We start from the raw sequence: 20201 nt of genomic DNA, 5'->3' as shown, positions 1-20201 counted from the left end.
AATGGATAATTTTTAAACACATACATGTAATTATCATACAAAAAAGTTTTCAATCAAAAAAAACATCGACAACTTACAATGATGACTCAGGCTTTAAAAAGGGCAAGATTACAGGCAAGGGTCCCTTTAGTTAGTTGCCAAGCTGGCAGCACTGGAAGAATCGAGCCAAAATCAAGAGCAGAAAGAAGCAGAACAGAGCCTCAACTGTTTTATTTTCTCTAGAGCTCTTCCTCCAGAACTGATACTGACAGAAAAATAAGGTAAACCAAAAAAAAAAAAAAAAACCCCAAACTCACTGCTGTCAAGATGATTTGACTCATAGCGACCCCTCCTTGAGTTTCTGAGGAGGTTTCTCTACGCAAGTAGATTGCCCAACTTTCCTTCCAAGGAGTGGATCATGGGTTTGAACCTCCAGCCTTCTGGTTATTAGTCAAATGCCTTAGGCACTACACCACCAGAGCGCCACTGAAAAATATCTCCACTAGCTTTTATTCCAAATGCCAAGAGCTGCTCATTTTACTTGATGTGGAGGTCTGGTGGCATCGTGCCTAAGCCATTTGACTGCTAACCAGAAGGCTGGTGGTTCAAACACACCAGCTACTCTGCAGAAGGAAGATGGGGCAATCTACTTCCATGAGGATTTAATATCTCAGAAGCCCAAAGGGGGTTGGTATGAGTCTGAACTGACTCGACAGTAGAGAGTTTGGTTTGGTTCAGTGATCTCACAGCAAACTACATAACTCCAATGTAACGTACTTCCCAGTCTTTTTACAGTTTCAGAAAGGTAATTCACAAGTCTTCTAAAAGAAAAAGCACTTAAGATAATCAAAGTAGTTCTGAACTGAGGTAGTATTAAAAGCTAACATTAACTTTCCATTCTAATTACTGAAAAAACAAAGAAATAAGCAACTTACCAAGTGAGCCCAGTATGAGCAGAATTGTTAAGATCCAGACAAGTACTCTTGATATGTACCTGATTATCACCATCAAAATCATGGACAGAACTGCAGGGAGGATAAACAGAGAACACAGAGAATATTATGTAGACACAGGAAAACACAAAGAAAACCACTTTCCACTGTTTTTCCCCAGGGAAATAATTCGTTGTCATTGGGTAGTTCATGACCACAATTTAGGTATGAAAAGAAACTGGTTGCTTTTGCATTTTGACTTTGCTCATCGTACCACTTGAACAGCATCACTCGAAACCAAAGACATCTAACTGTGTGGGTCTATAAATTGACTGAAAAGAATCCATGCAAATGCACACGGTGACTCAAACACAGCACAGGACTGTTGTGGATCCACCATGAGAGACAGCAGCACTAACATGCAAACACACATGCCCACACACAAAGTGTAGATAATGACATGTCATGGTGGTGACAGAAAAATCTCACAGGTAGACAGAGGGCAATTCAATTAGGTGCTATACTTCCCCAAGTGATCTACGCATTCCAGGAGCCCACAAACTAGATGGCTTTCTATCTCTTTTCTGGTTGTTTCTCTACTAGAACACCAAGGGATGGCCTGACACTATGGATTAAGATCCTAAAACTCACTGAGGCCAAAATTCCTCTGAATTTCTCAAGTGGGGCCAGGGCTCCTGACTGAAACCCCTTCCTTTACAAAGGAGTGAAGCTTAGTTTGAGTTAATTTAGGTAACTCCTCTACCTATCCCAAGCTAAATGTCAATATGCTAAGAGTGAAAATCTCCAAGCAAAAGAAAAGGAGGAGGAGCTTACCCCTGGCATGAGGAAATACATTTCTGAAATCATAATTTGCTCATTTTTAATTATCTAAAGGCCCATTTCACAAACAAATAAACAAGGATCTTTTGGGTTTATATTACATTCTTAAGGCTCTAAAGAGACCATTCTAATTAAGAAATTGGAAAACCAATGGCCTGACTACATTACTATCACTACTTTTAAGGTTGGGAGTTTTTTTGGTTACAGTGTTCAGCTATTTCAGAAACCAAATAATTTTTATATAAAGCTAGACTAATAGTCAAAAACCTCTGGGCCATTTGCAAAGTCAAATACATGACTGAGACTGTGTCGAGGTGGCATTATTAAGGTGCTCACTTTTGCAATAAATGTACAGGAACCAAAAACAGAGGGGAGCCTTTCAAATATCACAGAAAGATTTTCCTATGGAAGCATTATTTCAACTGAGTCAAGCACTACTGAAGCAGAAGAAAATGCCCTCTGATGCCAGGAAGACAGAGACGCAGCTTCAGTCTCCTCACTGAGTGTCACTGCTATCAATCGGCATAAACACTCATTTCATTTAATAAAATAGGTGCTGGGTCCTCAGCACAGTTTACTTCTCCCAACTAAGAAGGTCTATAAATTCTGATATGGCTACATACCGTTCTAGGATGATACAGGGAGTTTACTTCTCAAAACTGAAGTTTTATCTGTTTGTTGACCTGAAAATTCAATGGCTAACAAAGTGGATTTTTCCTAATTTTCCAGCAATAGAGTGATACAATGAACTGTAGCAATGGGGGGGGGGGAAAAAGTACATCCTTCAAATGTCATCTCTCAGAAATCTATGTTCTTAGATGGGAATTATAAGAAAATATATAGTCTCTTTTATAAGCAAATATGTCCTTTGGAATAACTAAAAGCAGAAGGCTGTTGATTCATTCAAAGCCTCTAGCTATCATATTAAAGTAGGTCATAGGTAGACTTTGTTACCAAAGTTTGGGAAAACACCCAGTTTTCTCCAAGGAAAGCAAAAGAAGGGAAATGAGTTTCAGATATATATACTTATATATGCACACATTTATAACTATATAATCTGAAACGGTGATTTTGACTTTGGGAAGTTAGACATTTTACAAGTATTCCCAGTTGTATGCATATTTTGGCTAAAGACAGAACAGTCTTTTGCTGCAGTACTATGCAATAGCTAATAATGAGAAAAACAATTACCTAGTGATAACAAGCAAAGTCCCAATATAATTTCTTTGCTGGTCATTACTCCACTAATCAGCCTGTGTAAGACACTATTGTCACTGACAAAGGTGATCAGGGCCTCTGCAAACTTGGCATAGCAGGAAATGTTCACAGGAGCACAGCGATGGAAGAATGGAATAGGTGCACTGGTGACACAAGAAAAAAAAATCAGAAAAAAAATTACTCCTACTTAGTATAAATGCCACATCAAACACACAAATGAGAGGTGAATATGGCTGCAATACACTCCACCCTCCACACATCGTTATGGGAGCTAAGAGCTGTGAGTCAACTGCTATGAAGATGACGGTAATGGGCAGTGATGCAAACCTTCCCACAAGCCTTACCAAGAGGGTGGAGTGCATGTTCCAACAGAAGACATTGCCCTCCCCTTCTGAGCACACACACAACACGCACACATGCACACACACACATACATAAAACCAATGAAAGCAAAACCAAACACTTAAACTCCTCAGCCTACACATCTATCAATCAAGGGGCAGATGACAAAACTTACAAACATATACTTTATTGAATGGAAAATGACTTTTTGCCATAAGCAATTTAAAAATAAAAAACAGACATGCTTTGGCTTGAAATGTGCCACCGTTACTAGAGTACTTCCTCTATGAGAACAGTACACAAAACCTAAGAGTCAAGGTGTTTAGGGCATGAACTGAGTATTTCTCCTACATGTGTGTCATGCTGAGACATCACCATACAGCATTTGTATGCAGCTATTTAAAAACAATAACCAAGAATACGAATCTATCGGTCTGGAAACACGACATAATGAACTCACTGCTGTTGAGTAGGACCCAACTCACAGCAACCCCTCCTCGGGTTTCCGAGGTGATATCACTATGGAAGTAGATTGCCCAACCTTCCTTCTGAGGAGTGGCTGGTGGGTTTGAACTGCCAGCCTTCTGGTTAGCGGTCAAATACCTTAGGCACTGTACCACCATAGCTCCTTATAACATAATAGTACAAGGAAATAAAGGAACAAAAATTTAAATCTAGTGTGATGATTACACCTCCACAAGAAAAATGTATTATGTATGAATGAGAATAGAAAAGAACATATATAAAAAAAAAAAGTGAAAAGTATCTAATTTGCTAGGGACACGGATTTCTGGACTGTTTTCCCATATGTTATTAGTACTACAAGATTGTTTGAGTCAAAAGAAATAAGATAAAAATAATCAGTTATGTAACTGGCCCTATCAGGTTTTTATTGACTATATCTTTTACTTGTGAAGAGATATTACTGTATGTGAACTGTGACATAAATCAGGTTTGTTAGACATTCAACTTCTGAGAAGATATCTCATCAATGAAAGATTTTTAAACATGGAACTGTAACTATGCCTTCAATGTGATGTGTTTGGGTTTCAAGCAAGCCCACATGTGTGTGCTATATACACTCACATGCACATTAAGTTAAAGCGTAACCATCACTAACAAGAATCCTGTATTTTCGGAATTGTTTGTAAGACTATCAGTCACAGCTCTAACAGCATTTTCGACTAAATGATACAACTCTCTTCTCATTACTGGTTGCCACCGTATTTTGATCCAGTAAGTACAAAAGAGTATATGGTGGGACATCAAATTCCCAGGTTTCCAAGCTCAGCAAAGAGAGTCTGGATGACCTGAAGCAAAACACTATCTTTGTCTCCTTCCTCAAAAAGCACTATTTCTTTTCAACTAAGAATAGTTTTTTTCTTGCATGTCTGTGAATGAGCACCACTGGGAGTAATAATAAGCAGTGTTTCTATGCTGCTCTACTTCATGGTACAATAAAATCATGTATTTTAAAGGTGTAGCCTTACCTCAGTTATGCTTCAGTAAAATACGTCCAAAAAGGTGATGTGACAATATGACATGAGTATGTATTAAAAGGTTTGCCTTTGGGTGCACCTGTGTGTGTGCTTGTGTAGTCCTCCAAAACAGTGTCACCAAAGTTAATGTCACCAGATTCAGTATTTTATCAGAAATGGCAGAAAGTCAGAGCGTTCTGGGTAATGTTTGAATTACAGGCAGACAAAAGATAAATTAATAGGATACTATCAGTACAAGTAGCTCTGGTTAGAAATATCACAAGAGTCAAAAAAGATTAACTCTGAGTTCCTAACTCAATGGAGGCTGATTTGGGACAGAAACCTTAGAACTGACAACTTTGGGGTAACCTACAAACTGTTTCTCTCCTGATGCTGTCTAGACACTGTCCCTGCCAGGTTAATGTCCCTGACTTAGGACTTTTCTAATCCTATTTATAACTAAAGCCTGGTTCTCCATCCTTCAGAACTGAAGTCCTCTCTGGTCCAGGATTAGCTATACCTCCCTTCTCTTTATTCATTATTCTATCATCTCTTTTAACTCACTTGACTCCAGGCTTGAACATAAAATATATCCATTCTAAGGATACTGGTATCTTATTCTTGTTTCTAACACCCACCAATTTCTTGGCCCTGTTCTTCCAATGTTCTTCTCTTCTCTTTCCTCTCCTCTGTCATGTAATGGGTGGTGAACTTTATCCTCTGTCCACAGAGATGCCACCCACATCTCTCCTATCCTAACAGGAAGCTGGTATATTTTTATACTCAAAGGGAAATGTCCTTTCTAAAAGCAAGTAGAGCCTGTGATAAAGGGAAAGAAAAGCAACGTGGGGTCCGAAGTCCCGGGTGATCCTCCCACTGCATAGCCGCGTGCCATGCCCCCTTTCTACCTCAGTTTCTCCATCTGTCACTGAAAGAGTAGAAGGACAATTAACCCGTGAATCTCTTCGTATCTTGGCAATAATAAAAAAGATCTCACTTATAAATCAATGATTCTAAATTACACAGGGGCAGCATCACAGTATCTTTAGCGTTTTTCTGTTTTTCAGGCTTACAATGTGGATTAAAAAAAAAAAAAAAAAACCCAAACTCTGCCATTGAGCCAATTCTGACTCACAGCAACCCTCTTTGGGTTCCCGAGGCAGTAAATCTTCACAGAAGCAGATTGTTCAGTCTTCCTTCCACAGAGTGGCTGGTGGGTTTGAACCCCCAACCTTCTGGTTAGCAGTCAAATGCTTTCACCACCAGAGCTCCTTAGAATGAAGAAAGGGAAGGATTAAAAATCCTTCCTCAAAATTCTAATGATTTATTTTTCTTTAGGGCAAAATTCTAAGTAATAGCTGCTCTCAACCTCCCCTTCCAAGTCATTTTCAGACTATATACGAACATTTGGTAGAACAAAAAGAGTGGTTTTAAAAGTGTCCTTCCAAGAACTGGAGCAAATAACAGTCCCTCTCCCTATAATTTAATCTATGTCAGTTAAAAACCTGACGGCTCTCAATCAGAAGGTTAAAATTAACACAAGCTGATTAACTGCATGGTCTAGCTGATGGTCAATCTGCTCCTATGGTAATGACTAACAGAAACAGCAGGCAAATCTAAAAGAGGAGATAACATTCGGACATTTAAAAAGTGAAATGAAATACCTAGTTTAAAATCAAAAGCACTAGATTATTCTGTCATTTCTTTTCTCATCAATACTTCTCCCAAACAAACAGTCCAATCAACCATGGTTTTTACTGACACTGCGATTATTTTCCTACTAAAAAGAAAAACCTAAGTAATCATGCATTCCAATGGTCTATCTTATATTTTATCATTTAAATCCCATGTGGTTGAATGAGTTTTAAATGAGATGAGTTAACTGGTTTTAGATCCCTCTTTGAGAAAATAATACTTCTGAGAACCTGGCAGATGAGATCAGTTCTACTTCAGTCTGACCTAAATGAACACATTCTGTGCTTCTTAATTAAGGGCCAAGGATAAAGAACGCTATTAATACTATGCTTTTATACATTTTGAAGCCCACAGAATATTGAGTCTTTAAGAAGTCAATGGAGTCCCATTCAAAGCCTGATGCTGTTTCACATTACTGAAACACTAGTCAACAAGAACAAAATGAATTCATAATGAGTCCTTTAAAGATGTCTAAAATCAGCTGTTCAAAGGAAAATCGTATCTTATCTTGGCAAACATACTGTCCATTGGCCTTAAGTCCAGTTACCACAGTTAATTAATGACCTCCCTAAAGGACGGTATCTAGTATCTCTTGTCCATACACCTTCACGGGAGAGAAGGCAGGAATTTCCATCTCACACAATTACACTGTAACTTGAGGTTGTAAATAAGCAGTACCAACAATAAAGGGTTATGGTAACAGATCTGCAGCACACTAAAGGCAGGAAATATCTGAGCCAACAGGCTAAGGGCAGCAGAGCAATTTCCCTTGCTTTTTTTCTCTCTCGTTCTTTTCTTTTCTTTTTCTTAAAGAGCTAAGTATGGTTTAGAGACTCTATAAGATGCTGGATTCAAATTCTGATTCCCAACAATTTGTGTGGCCTTGGGTAACTCATTTAATGTCTTACTTTCTATTCCCTCATCTACAAATTAGGAATAATAATATCATTACAGGTTGTTGTGAGGATTAAGTTAGATAATACCTATTAAAAATGTAGTATGGTGACTGGTATGCAGCAAATGGTTTAGAAATGTTAATTTATCTTGAATCCTCCAATTTTAAAAATATGAGTAGATAACATTTTTTTCTTGGCTGCTAGTTTCTTGCCCCATATTGTCATTAATTCCCTGGAACCCGTTCTTTCTGGCATCTAAGGTGCTCAACTAAATGTGTTATGAATAAACTGGATATATGTAATCTGCCTCCACTCTTACTGCTCCTCTGGGTGTATGTAAGTGTCACCATTGGAAGATATGGAAAAAAATCACCCTGCTGCCATCAAGTCAATTCTGACTCATAGCAACCCTCATACTCACTGCCATCCAGGTGGATCTGACTCATAGTCGACCCCTCCTTGGGTGTCTGAGACGGTATCACTACAGAAGTAGATTGCCCAATCCTCCTTCCAAGGAGTCGCTGGTGGGTTTGAACCACCAGCCTTCTGGTTAGCAGTCAAATGCCTTAGGCACTACACTACCAGAGCTCCTTGCAACCCTCATGGGGTTTCCAAAGCTGTAAATCTTTATGTAAGAAGACTGCCTCAACTTTCTCCCGCATAGCAGCTGGTGACTTCGAATTGACAATCTTTTGGTTAGCAGCCCAATGCCTTCACTACACCACCACCAGAACTCCCTCCACTATAAGATATGGGCTAGCTATTCCCCTGTTCTGTCATGCTTAGCAGTTCACCAATGAACAGGTATGCATTTCATTATAAATGCTGCTCTTTCTAGGCATTTGGTTTTAAAATTCAAAAGCTCCTAAGAATATAAACTGTATGGCTATTAGGTATCACTAGCATTTTACTGAAAAGTAGATTATGACAACTTTCCTCTAAAACAGGTATTGCTTTTAGCCACAGGAGGTCCTCAGGTGCCCAGGAAGGTTGGAGGGAAGGAAAACCCACTGCCATTGAGTCATTCCTGACTCACAGCAACCTTATAGGACAGAGTAGAACTGCCTCATAGGGTTTCCAAGGCTGTAATCTTTTCAGAAACAGTCTGCCACATCTTTCTGCCACAGAGAACCTGGTGAGTTTGAACAACCAACCTTTGGTTAGCAGCCCAATGCTTTAACCACAATGCTACCAGAGCTCCTTGAGGAAAGGAGAAGGCTCTTTAAATTGACAGAAATAAGCCAAGGGCCAAGAACAATAATGAATCTTATACACACATTGTTGTTGTTGTTGTTGTTATGTGCCGTCGAGTCGGCCCCGACTCATAGTGACCCCTCCTTGGGTTTCTGAGGCAGTATCACTACAGAAGTAGGATTGCCCAACCTTCCTTCCGAGGAGTGGCTGGTGGGTTTGAACCGCCAGCCGTCTGGTTAGCAGGCAAGTGTCTTAGCCACTATGCTACCAGAGCTCCCCTACACACATTATCTAATTTAATTCTTACAATTCCATGGGGAAAGTGTTATTATTCCTATTTTACAGATGAGGAAACTCCATTTATCAAGAAGTTGAGAGACTTGGTTCTAGATGACAACAGACGCAGAATTCACCCCAGGTCTATCTGAACTCAAAGTGCACACTCTTTTGGTCCCATAGGGTACCCCTAAGAAGACAGCAAAAGAGATGTGAAAGACATCAGAGGCCACTATATTTTGTCTAGTGCTAGTCTTTTGGTGAATTTGGGGAAAAAAAAAAAAAAGCTACCATAAAATAGTCCCTTCCAGACTATGAGTTTCTTAAGGGTAGAGTCCAGGTCTTACTCATCTTTGGAGCCCTGGTGTCTAGTGCAATGTGTGGAATGGGACTGGGCCCAAAGACTTCATTGAAACACATTTACTCTTGTTCTCTGGTATCTCCAAGGCCCTGATCTGCCTTCCTTCTGTCAGCTGTTTCTTCCCAACAGGTTTAGTTCAGACAAAAGGAGTGGGATACTTAGATTGTGAGGCTCTAAACTAAGTAAAACATGAAGATAGTTTTAAAGTGTATAGAGTGTTGGTTTCCAGATGGTATCAGTTCAGCTTGCATACTGAATTTACGTGTTATCAGACTACCTTGTTAGAAGGTCTTTCATCTCTAAAGCCCACATCGCTAATACTATGCCTTGTTCTCTAAGTGAATGCTGTAGGCTGCTATATGTGAGATATGTATGTGTGTGCGTGCAGCCCAAGCTGGAACACCCAAGACAACCTGGGGCAGACAGTCTTTCATGTGGAGTCATAGGCCAGGGAGGATCTATGGTTCGAAACCACCCTCCCTTCCCTGCTCCACCCCCTTCAGTATTATACAGTCTCATAACAACCTCATTCTTACATGAAGGCTTTTTGGTTATCTTTTTATATGTTTTTGGCCTTGAAAGAGTGACTCTATACTCAAAATACAGAGCATTTTGAATGGGTATTAGTGTGTAGATAAGGCACAGAACTTCACTTGTTTCTATAATTGATCATCTTTCTCCAATGACGATTCAAAGTACTTCCTTTCCTACTGTCACATCATCCCAGATGTTCTCAGTTTTCACGAATGTACTCTCCTTACCTGCTGGTCTAAGGCTATAATTTGTAGGTTTCTCTTGATTAACATCTTTTAAAATAGTCCCTTTATTTCTACGTCTATATGCTTTAAGTTTCCATTTTCATTAACAGCTTGACAAAGACTAGAAGAACTGGAGATCCACTTAACAGCTCTGTCCTCCTTCTACAGAAAACTTTAGGTTCAAGCTAACAAAGCACACGTTACATCCATAAGCAATGCAAAGGACAGTAGTTGCGAGCTTCTCAAAATGTTTCACCCAGCAGCTTGCTAAAATGACTCAGTTCTCCTGGAGAAGATGACTCAGGCCACACATAGTAAGCAATACACGCTAAGGCTGTCAAGAACAGCCGTGCCCCAAAGTGTACACATTTTAACTTTGAGGATGCTGTTGTTATGTGCCGTCGAGTCGGACCCGACTCATAGCGACCACTCCTTGGGTTTCTGAAGCTGTATCACTACAGAAGTAGATTGCTTAACCTTCCTTCCAGCCGAGGAGTGGCTGGTAGGTTTCAACCGTCAGCCTTCTGGTTAGCAGTCAAATGCCTTAGGCACTAGCCACCAGAGCTCTGAGGATATATTCTACAATGTTTGAGAATGCATTTACTTTTTAAAAATCTACTTATAATTTTTAAATTTGCATTAGTTGTAACTACTGTGAGAACATACCTTGTTTCAACTTTGTACTCGTTAACACAAAGTAATTGTTTAATAATACATTTGTTGACTAGGACCTTGGATAAGATACAACAAATGGCCTGATACAGAAAATGTATCTAAAGGATATAACCTGAAAGACTATGAACAATCACTACTACAATGCTTTTTAAGCTTCTAAGGTAAATTAATAAGCAATCCCAATGAGTTTGACTAAGATCAACTTCAAAATATCTCTGGAGACGGTGAGGCTTGGCTTCTGAATTTGCTGCAGAGTTTTCAGCACTACTAAAAAAAATTGTGACATCAAAATTAAAAATAAACAAATAAATGTGAGGCCCCCCCAAAATTTAAGATATCTGAGAATGAGAAAAGTTGTTTGCCTAGGTGTTTTCTTTTTTTAAACCATAGGAATTGCATGTTATTATTTCTTTTGCTACTTTTAAAATTCTGTTGTCAAACTAGTGAACCTGGTCTACCAGTATTGTGAAGTGACTACTTTCTCAGAATAACATACATTGTTTAACATTTATTTACAAAGTAAAAAAGTCACAAGTTAACAGAGTTTACAGTAAAATTTACCTCGCTGGAACCGGTAGTTTGGGGCAGAGGAAAGAAGCTTTTGGAGATGTAGTGTATTCAGAAGGCTTTAGGCTGTAACTACACAGTGCTGAGCCTGTACAAAGAAAAGCTACATGTTAGCAGCAGAACAATGTCAGAATAAATTCTCTTACTGATTCATCTTAATTTTATTTTATATTTTAATAGTAACTTAAGATACATAACTTTCAAACACTACACAATTAGAAAGTATCTAATTCAGTCTGTGTTATCAGTACTCTATCACTTAAAATGAATTCATCTCCAGTAAATCTGTGATACACAAATTTTAACGAATAATATTAAGGGTAATAAGTATAAAAAATACCTTTATGGGGTATCAGCCATGTGTCAAGCCCTGTACAAGATGCTGCATGTACATCATGTCATTTCCTATAACTCCATAAGGTATCAGCAAGTTCAATGTACAGAGGATAAGAAATCAAGTAAATAACTTGCTGCCCAAGATCACACAGCTTGTAAGTAAGGGACTGAAACCCAGATGTCTTTGGCTACTCAGCCCGTCTCAACCACACACACTGCTTGTCTTTCCTACACTTTCCTTTCTATTCTTCAGTAGTTTAAATTACTACATATGGCATCTATGCATTCAGATAATACATTACTGTTTTATCATCTAAAAGGAGGCAGGAAATATTCCTAACTGGAAATAAACTGAACACTTTGACAAAGTAGATAAACTGACTGAAGTGATTCCCATCTTCACATAGTTCAAACGGTTTAAATTCAACCCTAAATGGGTTATGCAATCAACCATGCATTTTCCCGAATATATGATTAATATATACCGAAATAACATGTATAATCCAAGTGGATATAGTCTACCAAATCCTTGATATGTCTTATTTTACTAATTGTCTAATTGTGCCATATAGCAACTAGATCCCTGCAAGGTTCACTGACTGAGGAACTGCAGCCTCCACTTGTAATTTCGCTGAGGTCCTACCACTTATCATCACATCTCCACTATGCAAACTGATCATGTCTGACTAATTTAACCTCGTATCCGATTACAAATTTGTACCATTAAAGAAAGAAAGAATACAAGCACAGAAAGACTTTGCATTTGTATTACAGCGACCACATATTTTTACATTGTACACTCTGGAAAAAAACTTAAAATATAATGTGAAGTGAAAACAAGGACTTCGACATTGAATTCATTACGGAAAAGTCATGTGAGCATATGGGAAGGAAGTGGAAGGGAACATAAAATAAAAAGAACATAGCTTGATTTGTTGGAACACTAAAATTTCAAGTGAATTTATGTCATTCATATCTTGTCTTATCAAAAGAATTTTCAGAAAATCACAAACTAGCATTTAACTCAGTAATGCTTGTCCCCAAGCCAGCAACCAACGTCCAAGTGTTTAAATGTATGAGCCTTAAGAGCATACTTACACAAACACATGTGGCATCTATTTCATAGAAAGATAATTCAAGTAATTTTGCAACACAAAATATTTGTTAAGAGATACAGCATACCGCTCTTCAAGCTTCTTCAACTTCGATAGACTCAGTAGAAGATGGAGTCTTTAACATAGTTTTTGACCATTATTTTACATTCTAACGACTAAAGTTTAAAAATAAATTAAGCATGACTAGGAATACTTAACTCTTCTAAACGGTCTCTCATGTTTGAAGGTAATCCCACCAGACTTTATTTATAGCAATTTTAGAGAAAATATGACAGCGACGGCAAGTAAATATTTTTAGATTAATCCCGAAATAACTAGGGATTTTTTTTTTTTTTTTGCTAATGAAAAAAACAGCAACTCTGTCTATAACCGCAGAGCACCCAATCTGATCATACACTTCCTGATCTCAGTTATGACCTTATTTCTTCCAAAGTCCAAGATGGGACTGATTTGCACAATAGAAAAGACTCCAGCAAAAGCACTTTCTGTCTGTGCTGTCAAACACACCCTTTCATCTGAATTCAGTGAACAGGATCTCCATCCCCACCCTTTCTTCATTTAAAGAAGGAGGTCAGCAGGTACAACAGAGTTCGATTTTATAAATACTTTCCCAGGATAATACTCAATGGAAGGATAATAGCCTTATCTCTGATGGTATTCTGGGATCCAGGCCAGTAATAAATAGATCCTGTATTAAGTAGATTAAAGGAGAAAGATCTTACAATGTGTGAGTCGTAACAATCGTCAGAAACTTGACACTGTTTCCTACACTGCTCAAAGGGTTCACAGAGACACCTCAAGGAAGAACATAAAACAACACAGTACCAACAAACATTTTACAGTTGTTTTGGTTTCTGTATTTATTAGCTAATACATTCTCAGTGAACATTTTTAAGGTAGTATCTATTTTCTTACAGTGAAAGTAAAAACAATGCTTGGCCTGAGAGGTTTTGGCATAAAGTGTTTTCTTCAAAGGCAAAAAGCATATTAAAAACCCATGTGATTAGATAAGTAGAGGTAAGTATTGACTGGTGAAGAGATGGGCAATGTACCAAATATGAGTGATCAATGAGGAAGAGGAAGACATAGAGAGGTACATGGGAGGTACAGACAACAAAGATGAACCCTTTTGCACATACAGTACTGCATTGTCAGTGAAGGCAAACATGGATGGGTATATGGGTGGATAGATGGGTGGACAGGCTGAATTATTAGCTATGTCTATGAAGTGGGGAGTGTACCCAAGACCATGTATAGGGCTGGCAGACAATGGTCCTACAAGTGAATCTGGATAATCTAAATTCCCAGGGGTATAGTAGACCTGACAAAGGACAAGGTTGTAGTCACTTGTTGGTCACAGCCAGCTACCCACAGGGACCGAGTAGTTGAACCTGTGGGCTTGGGACCACAGTCACAAGGGACATCAAGCTAAATTGGCATAACATACTACACAAAACATTGTTCCACCTCCTACTTTGGCGAGTACAGACTGGGATCTTAAAAGTCTGCAAACAGCCATCTAGATGCAACGATGGGTCTCTCCTTGTCCAGAGCAAAGAAGAATTAAAAACTCCAAAGATTCATGGAAAGAATTAGTGCTAGCGACTGGTACACCCTACGATCCTCAGCCTATATGACTATGAGACCAGAAGAACTAGATGGTGCCTGGCTACCACTGTCAACCACTCAGAGGAGGATCTATGTAGGAGATCCTGGATAGAGAGGGAAAACAATGTGGAACAAAACTCAAAATAATTTGGAAAAAAAAGGGGGGGGGGGGCACCAGGTTTGCTGGTCTGATAGAGCCTGGTGGAACCACTGAGACTATGGTCCCTAGCTGCCCTTCAGGTCTGGAACTGAACCCACATCTGTGGCTTCCAGCCAAACAAAAGACAAGCATATGAGCTGAACATTTACCTGAGGTAGATACACTCTGTGGAAAGAACAATCATGGGAGAAAGAACGGCTGTTTATGCACAGGGAGACAGCTCAGGGGGCAGAGGCATTGAGGGATGGACACAGGGAAGAGGTAACTATGGCGAGGAAGTGGGAGGGGAGCGGTTACATTGTGGTGAATTGTGGTCAATGTCATGAGACAAAGTGTATGTGAACTGCTGTATGGAAAGTGAATTTGCTCTGTAAATTTTCACCCAAATCACAGTAATAATAATAATAATAATAGTAATAGTAACAACTTTATGTGAGTCATGAAAAGCCTAAAACAAAGACCAAAAACTTATCTAAAAGCCCACCTGGAGCAACCTATGCAGCTCAGCCAGTGTTATTCACAAACCATTAAAATGACTGATCTTAGGAACCTCACTTGGGTATATAAACATTTATCTTGGTAAACGGTTGCTATAGCCCCCAGAATGTTTAATTACTACAATTTTTCAAATGCCTTCTAATATTCAATTATTTATTCTTTAGCTCAATATCCATTAAAACAACTTCCCTAAGAGGTACATTTCAATCACCATGCTACAAACATTACAGATGAAAAATGTAAGTAACAGGGTTCCAAGGCCTCGCTAACTATCACTGGCAGCCTAAGAAATTGGATTCTTTACTCCTCAGCCCACATGCTTCTGTCATGTTGTTTCCAGTGATCATAAGGGGAGCTTATTCCATAAGGTGGTATGTTCCACAGACACCTCAAAAAGACGTCTGAAAAAATCTTTTCCATCACCTCCTCTTCAGATCTGCTCAGCCTCCTCCTGTATATATTTTCTATCCGATTAATGGCTCCATCACCCCTAACATGAAATGTGGAAATAATCCTACATCATCTCTACCTACCTCTTCCCATACCATTCAGGAGATTCAAGATACCAAGTCTGGCAAGTGACCCTTCCTGCCTTGTCTCAGGTGCCCCTGGCAGTACTGATGGTTGGAGGTGTAGGTCAACCAGAGGCACTTCAGAAGAACGCCGTGGCCAGCCACTTCTGAAACTCAGCCACTAGAACCCCAAGGATCCCAGTGCTACTCTGACACACATGGTATCACCATGAGTTGGAAATGACTTCATGGCAACTGGTTTGTTTTCTTGGTTACCTTACCTCAAGCCTTCCAGCTCTCTTATCAGGCTAATTAAAATACTCTCCCACAGGGTTTCTCATCTCCATCACACACAGAACTGTCAGAATGGCCTTTGTAAAATGCAGTTTAGTCATATCATACTCCTGCCCTCAGAATAAAGTCCAAGCTCCTTGGATTCAAAAACCAAAACCAAACCCAGTGCCACTGAGTAGATTTTACTCATAGCGACCCTATAGGACAGAGCTGAACTGCTCCATAAGATTCCTAAGGTCATAAATCTTTATGGAACCAGACTGCCTCGTCTTTCTCCTGTGGAGGGGCTGGTAGGTTCAAACCATCAACTCTCTGATTAGTAACCAAACGCCTTCACCACTTTGCCACCAGAACGCCTTCCTTGGATTTAAGGCCCTCAAAAGTAACCCTCTACCTAACACTCTAGCCTCATCTCAAACTGTTCTCCTCTATCCCAAGGTAATAATCTATTTGCAATTCTTGGTGCTGAGCACACTTTGAGGCTTCTTCACAGGCTATTCCCTCTGGCTGGGCTTGTCCTTTTCGGACTAGCATCTGAGTGAGGGTTAAACTGAGCAGAATTGCTATAAACTGCTCAAACTTCACTTCCTCTGTCAAGCCTTCTCTAGTCCCCTTCAAGCAAAGGCACTCATCACTGTTCAGCTTTACTAAGTTAGCACAGTCTCTGGCAACTTTCTGTTTTTGTGTCTTCTACTTGTAGAATGTGAGTTTCTGAGAACCAGTACTTTCCATCTTTAAAACACCCGACACCCCTATCTCCTGGTACATGGATGGCAACAAAAGTATAAATCCTGCTTGGAAAAACATATTAAATATATTAAACATATTAAATGTCTGCTTTCCATCTTCTATTTTGGTGTAAAATGTTATGTTTACATCCTTTTCACCATTTACAACAAAGTATATTATCAAACAGGGGTTGTCGACCTCAGCACTAATGACATTTTGGGCTGGATAACTGTTGCAGGGGGCTGCCCTGCGCATTGTAGGATCTTTAGCAGCAACTTTGGCATCATCCACAAGTGGCTATTAGTCTCCCCTCCCACCACCCAGCTATGGCAATGAAACACAACTCCAGCCACTGTAAAACTTCCCCGGGAAGGAAAAATCACTCCCAGTTGAGAACTACTAGTCTAAAATACAGGAGCTCTGGTAGCATAGTGGCTAAAGCACTTGACTGCTAACCAGAAGGCTGGCGGTTCAAACCCACCAGCCACTCCTCGGAAGGAAGGTTGGGCAATCCTACTTCCGTAGTGATACTGCCTCGGAAACCCAAGGAGGGGTCGCTATGAGTCGGGGCCGACTCGACAGCACATAACAACAACAACAACACAAACATACAAAACATAGAGTTGATATGCTGGGAGCTAATTTTTCTCTTACTGCAAATTTTTAACTTACTGGCAGCGATATTAACAGCGACAGCCATCTGATACATTAAAATTAAGAGGAAAAAGATTCCATAGGAAATAGTATAGAATTTTGCAATTAATATAAAATATCTCACTACAGAACAGTTCTCATTATAAAACACAAATCCACATTGCCTTGTCAAGTCCAATGATTTTAACCTCTCACGCTAAAGGACCTCTGGTGGTGCAGTGGTTAAGGCATTTGGTTGCTAACCAAAAAGTTGGCAGTTCTAACCCACCAGGTGCTCTGTGGGAAGAAGATGAGGCAGTCTGCTTCTGTAAAGATTTACAGCCTGGAAATCCCATGGGGCAGTTCTACACTGTCCTACAGGTTCCCTGTAAGTCAAGATCGACCGGATGGCAGTGGGGTTTTTTGGATTTGGCTCTTTCTAATTAGAAAAAGTTATACGTTATGTGCTAGATGAATGTAAGGCAATTTTCAACTTTAACTTCTAGTAACCCACGTAGGGACAGTAGGGACATATATGCACTTCCCAAGGAACAGCCAGCTACAGAAATCAACCAGCTAGTATGATGTGTCATGATGTGTCAACAATATCAGCACATCCTCCAAACCAAACCAAACCAAATTCACTGCCACTGAGTCCATTCCAACTCCAGCAACCTTATTGGGTTTCCAAGGCTGTAAATCTTTACAGAAGCAGACTACCTCATCTTTCTTCCATGGAGCAGCTGGTGGGTTCAAACCATCAACCTTTTGGCTAGCAGTCAAATGCCTAAACCACTACACCACCAGAATTACTTTCGCACATCCTCAGCACATAATATTCAATAAGTGAATTGATTTTTGAACATCTATGTACAATATTTCTACTAGGTGTTGTGCAAGACAAAGAGAAGTTAGACTTTTCACTAAAAAGTTCCTTAAACACAAGGGCAAGGGTTGTATCCTCCTTTTTTATTTCTGGCACATATGTATTGAAATTAATTTAACCTACACTATCAAAGGTAAGGATCTTTCTGTATTTTAACCCTGCAAATAGTCAAAATTCACTTGCTGGTCTCTGATTTGGAGACAACCCAATCAATTGCCAGGACTGACCATTCAACTCATTTACAAATGACACTGGGTCCAATCTTTTTATTGACTGTGCCAAACAAAATCCACATTAACTCTGTGGTTTACATTATGTTGTTCCTGATTGGGAAGGCAGAGTGCAATATACTGATCATCTATTGATATTGACTCTAAATGAAGGCACTTCCTAATAATTTATTAGTATTCACAAGCAGCAAAAATGATCAGAATATATCGCATAATCTTTCAAATTCTTAATGGCAAAACAATGAAAATTGAGATGCATGGCTCTATTCAAAATGGGAACATGGTCCCAGTGGCAGGTCATAAAACACTCTGAATTTATTAAAAAAAAAAATAATACAGTACAGGGACTTCCGGTAAGATGGAGGAACATGCAGACAAGCGACACAGACCCTCTTCAACAAAGAAAAGAAAAAACAATTGACAGAGATACAGAAGATAATCCTGGAGCCCTGAGCTTTGAAAGGAACTATACAGGCACCAACTAGTGGAAAATCTTGAATGAAAACAGTGAATCCAGAGTTGGTCAGAGCTGTGGACTGTCAGCTACTCTGACGGGACCAATAGCCTGAATATTTCCAAGTGGTGTTGGGACCTGAGACTTGACCTAAAGATCAGCCCTGGTCACCAAGGGCTACAGGGACAACTGCGCTGGTGGCCTATGACTAGGAAGGGAAACAGCAAGGAGGGGGACAACCTGAGCGGACTTTCCACTGTCCAGAGGACACAGTCATTTTGATTGTTTACACGTGGCAGCCTTTTTGGGTACTTAGAGTGACTGAGGGTGCAGCCATTTTGAATGTTTACAAGCGGCAGCCATTTTGGATATTTAAAGTGACTGAGGGCACAGCCATTTTTGAATCTTTACAAGTGGCAACTATTTTGGATTTTAAAGTGATAGCATTCTCATTTGGATTCCAGGGACTTAAAAATAGGCTCTGTTTGCCAAGGTCAGCAGGGACATTCCTGACAACAGGAAAGGAGACAGGTGGTGAGTGTGTAAGTGCTGCCAACAAGCGAACAGAGTAGCACCATACCCTGCCTGCGTACATAACATACAAAGAAAACAAAAAGCCTGGTCAAGTCACTCCAATATACTATCACAAATTAAGTATCAACACAAAAATGTCACAATGCCTCAGAGACAACAGAATATCACAGTCCACACAAAGAAGCAAGATAAAGCAGGAGAAACAAGGGAGCAGGATACAGACCCAAAGCACAACCCTGAGGAAGATGAAGCATTGGATCTCCCTGATAAAGAACTCAAAAGAATTGTATTTAGGCATCTTTAATGAATTGAGAGACAGATCAAGGAAAACACAGAGAAAATCCTAGAACAATTTCAAAAGACAATATAAGAACAAAATGACAAAATAAACAAAAAATTAAAAATGATACAAAATCTACACATAGAAATCCAGAAGACTAATACGAAGTTTTCAGAAATAGGTAAGACATTGAATGGCCAAAGGAGCATAAGTCAATCAATGGAAGATAGAATTAGGGAGACTGAAAGCAAATACCTGAGCACTTCTTTGGAAAGGGATAAATCAGAAAAGAGATGAAAACAAAATGAAGAAAGGCTAGGGTTCATGTGGGATACCATCAAGAAGAATGACCTACGTGTAATCGGAATTCCAGAACAGGAAGAGATAAATAAAACCACAGAGAAAATTGTCGAAGATTTGTTGGAAGGGAATTTCCCTGGTATGATGAAAGATGAGAATATATCCATTCAGGAAGTCTAACAAACCCCAAACAGAATAGACCCCAAAAGAAAATCACCAAGACATATCATCATCAAACTTAACCAAAACCAAAGACAAAGAAAGAATCATGAGAGCAGCACAGGAAAAACAAAAAGTTACCTACAAGGGGCAACCAATAAGACTAAGCTCAGATTTCTCAACAGAAACCATGCGGACGAGAAGACAATGGGATGGGATGGATAAAACCTTGAAAGAGAAAAATTTCCAACCAAGAATTATA

The 20201-nt window shown here is 39.5% G+C and overlaps 1 protein-coding gene across 1 annotated transcript in view; it reads right to left on the bottom strand.

Moving 5' to 3' along the window:
* SLC44A1 (solute carrier family 44 member 1) overlaps nt 1–20201 on the bottom strand; it is a 101713-nt gene that overhangs the window by 30373 nt on the left and 51139 nt on the right. The window contains exons 5-7 of the mRNA XM_007953760.1: nt 11206–11299; nt 2943–3112; nt 915–1004 (exon numbers count right to left, since the gene is read on the bottom strand). Coding sequence (XP_007951951.1) covers nt 915–1004; nt 2943–3112; nt 11206–11299 — 354 coding nt within the window. The remainder of the gene's footprint in view (nt 1–914; nt 1005–2942; nt 3113–11205; nt 11300–20201) is intronic.

The sequence above is a fragment of the Orycteropus afer genome, unplaced genomic scaffold (assembly GCF_000298275.1).
Source record: "Orycteropus afer afer isolate SDZICR_OR568_19922 unplaced genomic scaffold, OryAfe1.0 scaffold00410, whole genome shotgun sequence".
NCBI classification, from domain to species: Eukaryota; Metazoa; Chordata; class Mammalia; order Tubulidentata; family Orycteropodidae; genus Orycteropus; species Orycteropus afer.
Note: the sequence above shows the minus strand (reverse complement) of the source record. Positions and strands in the feature narration are given on the sequence as shown.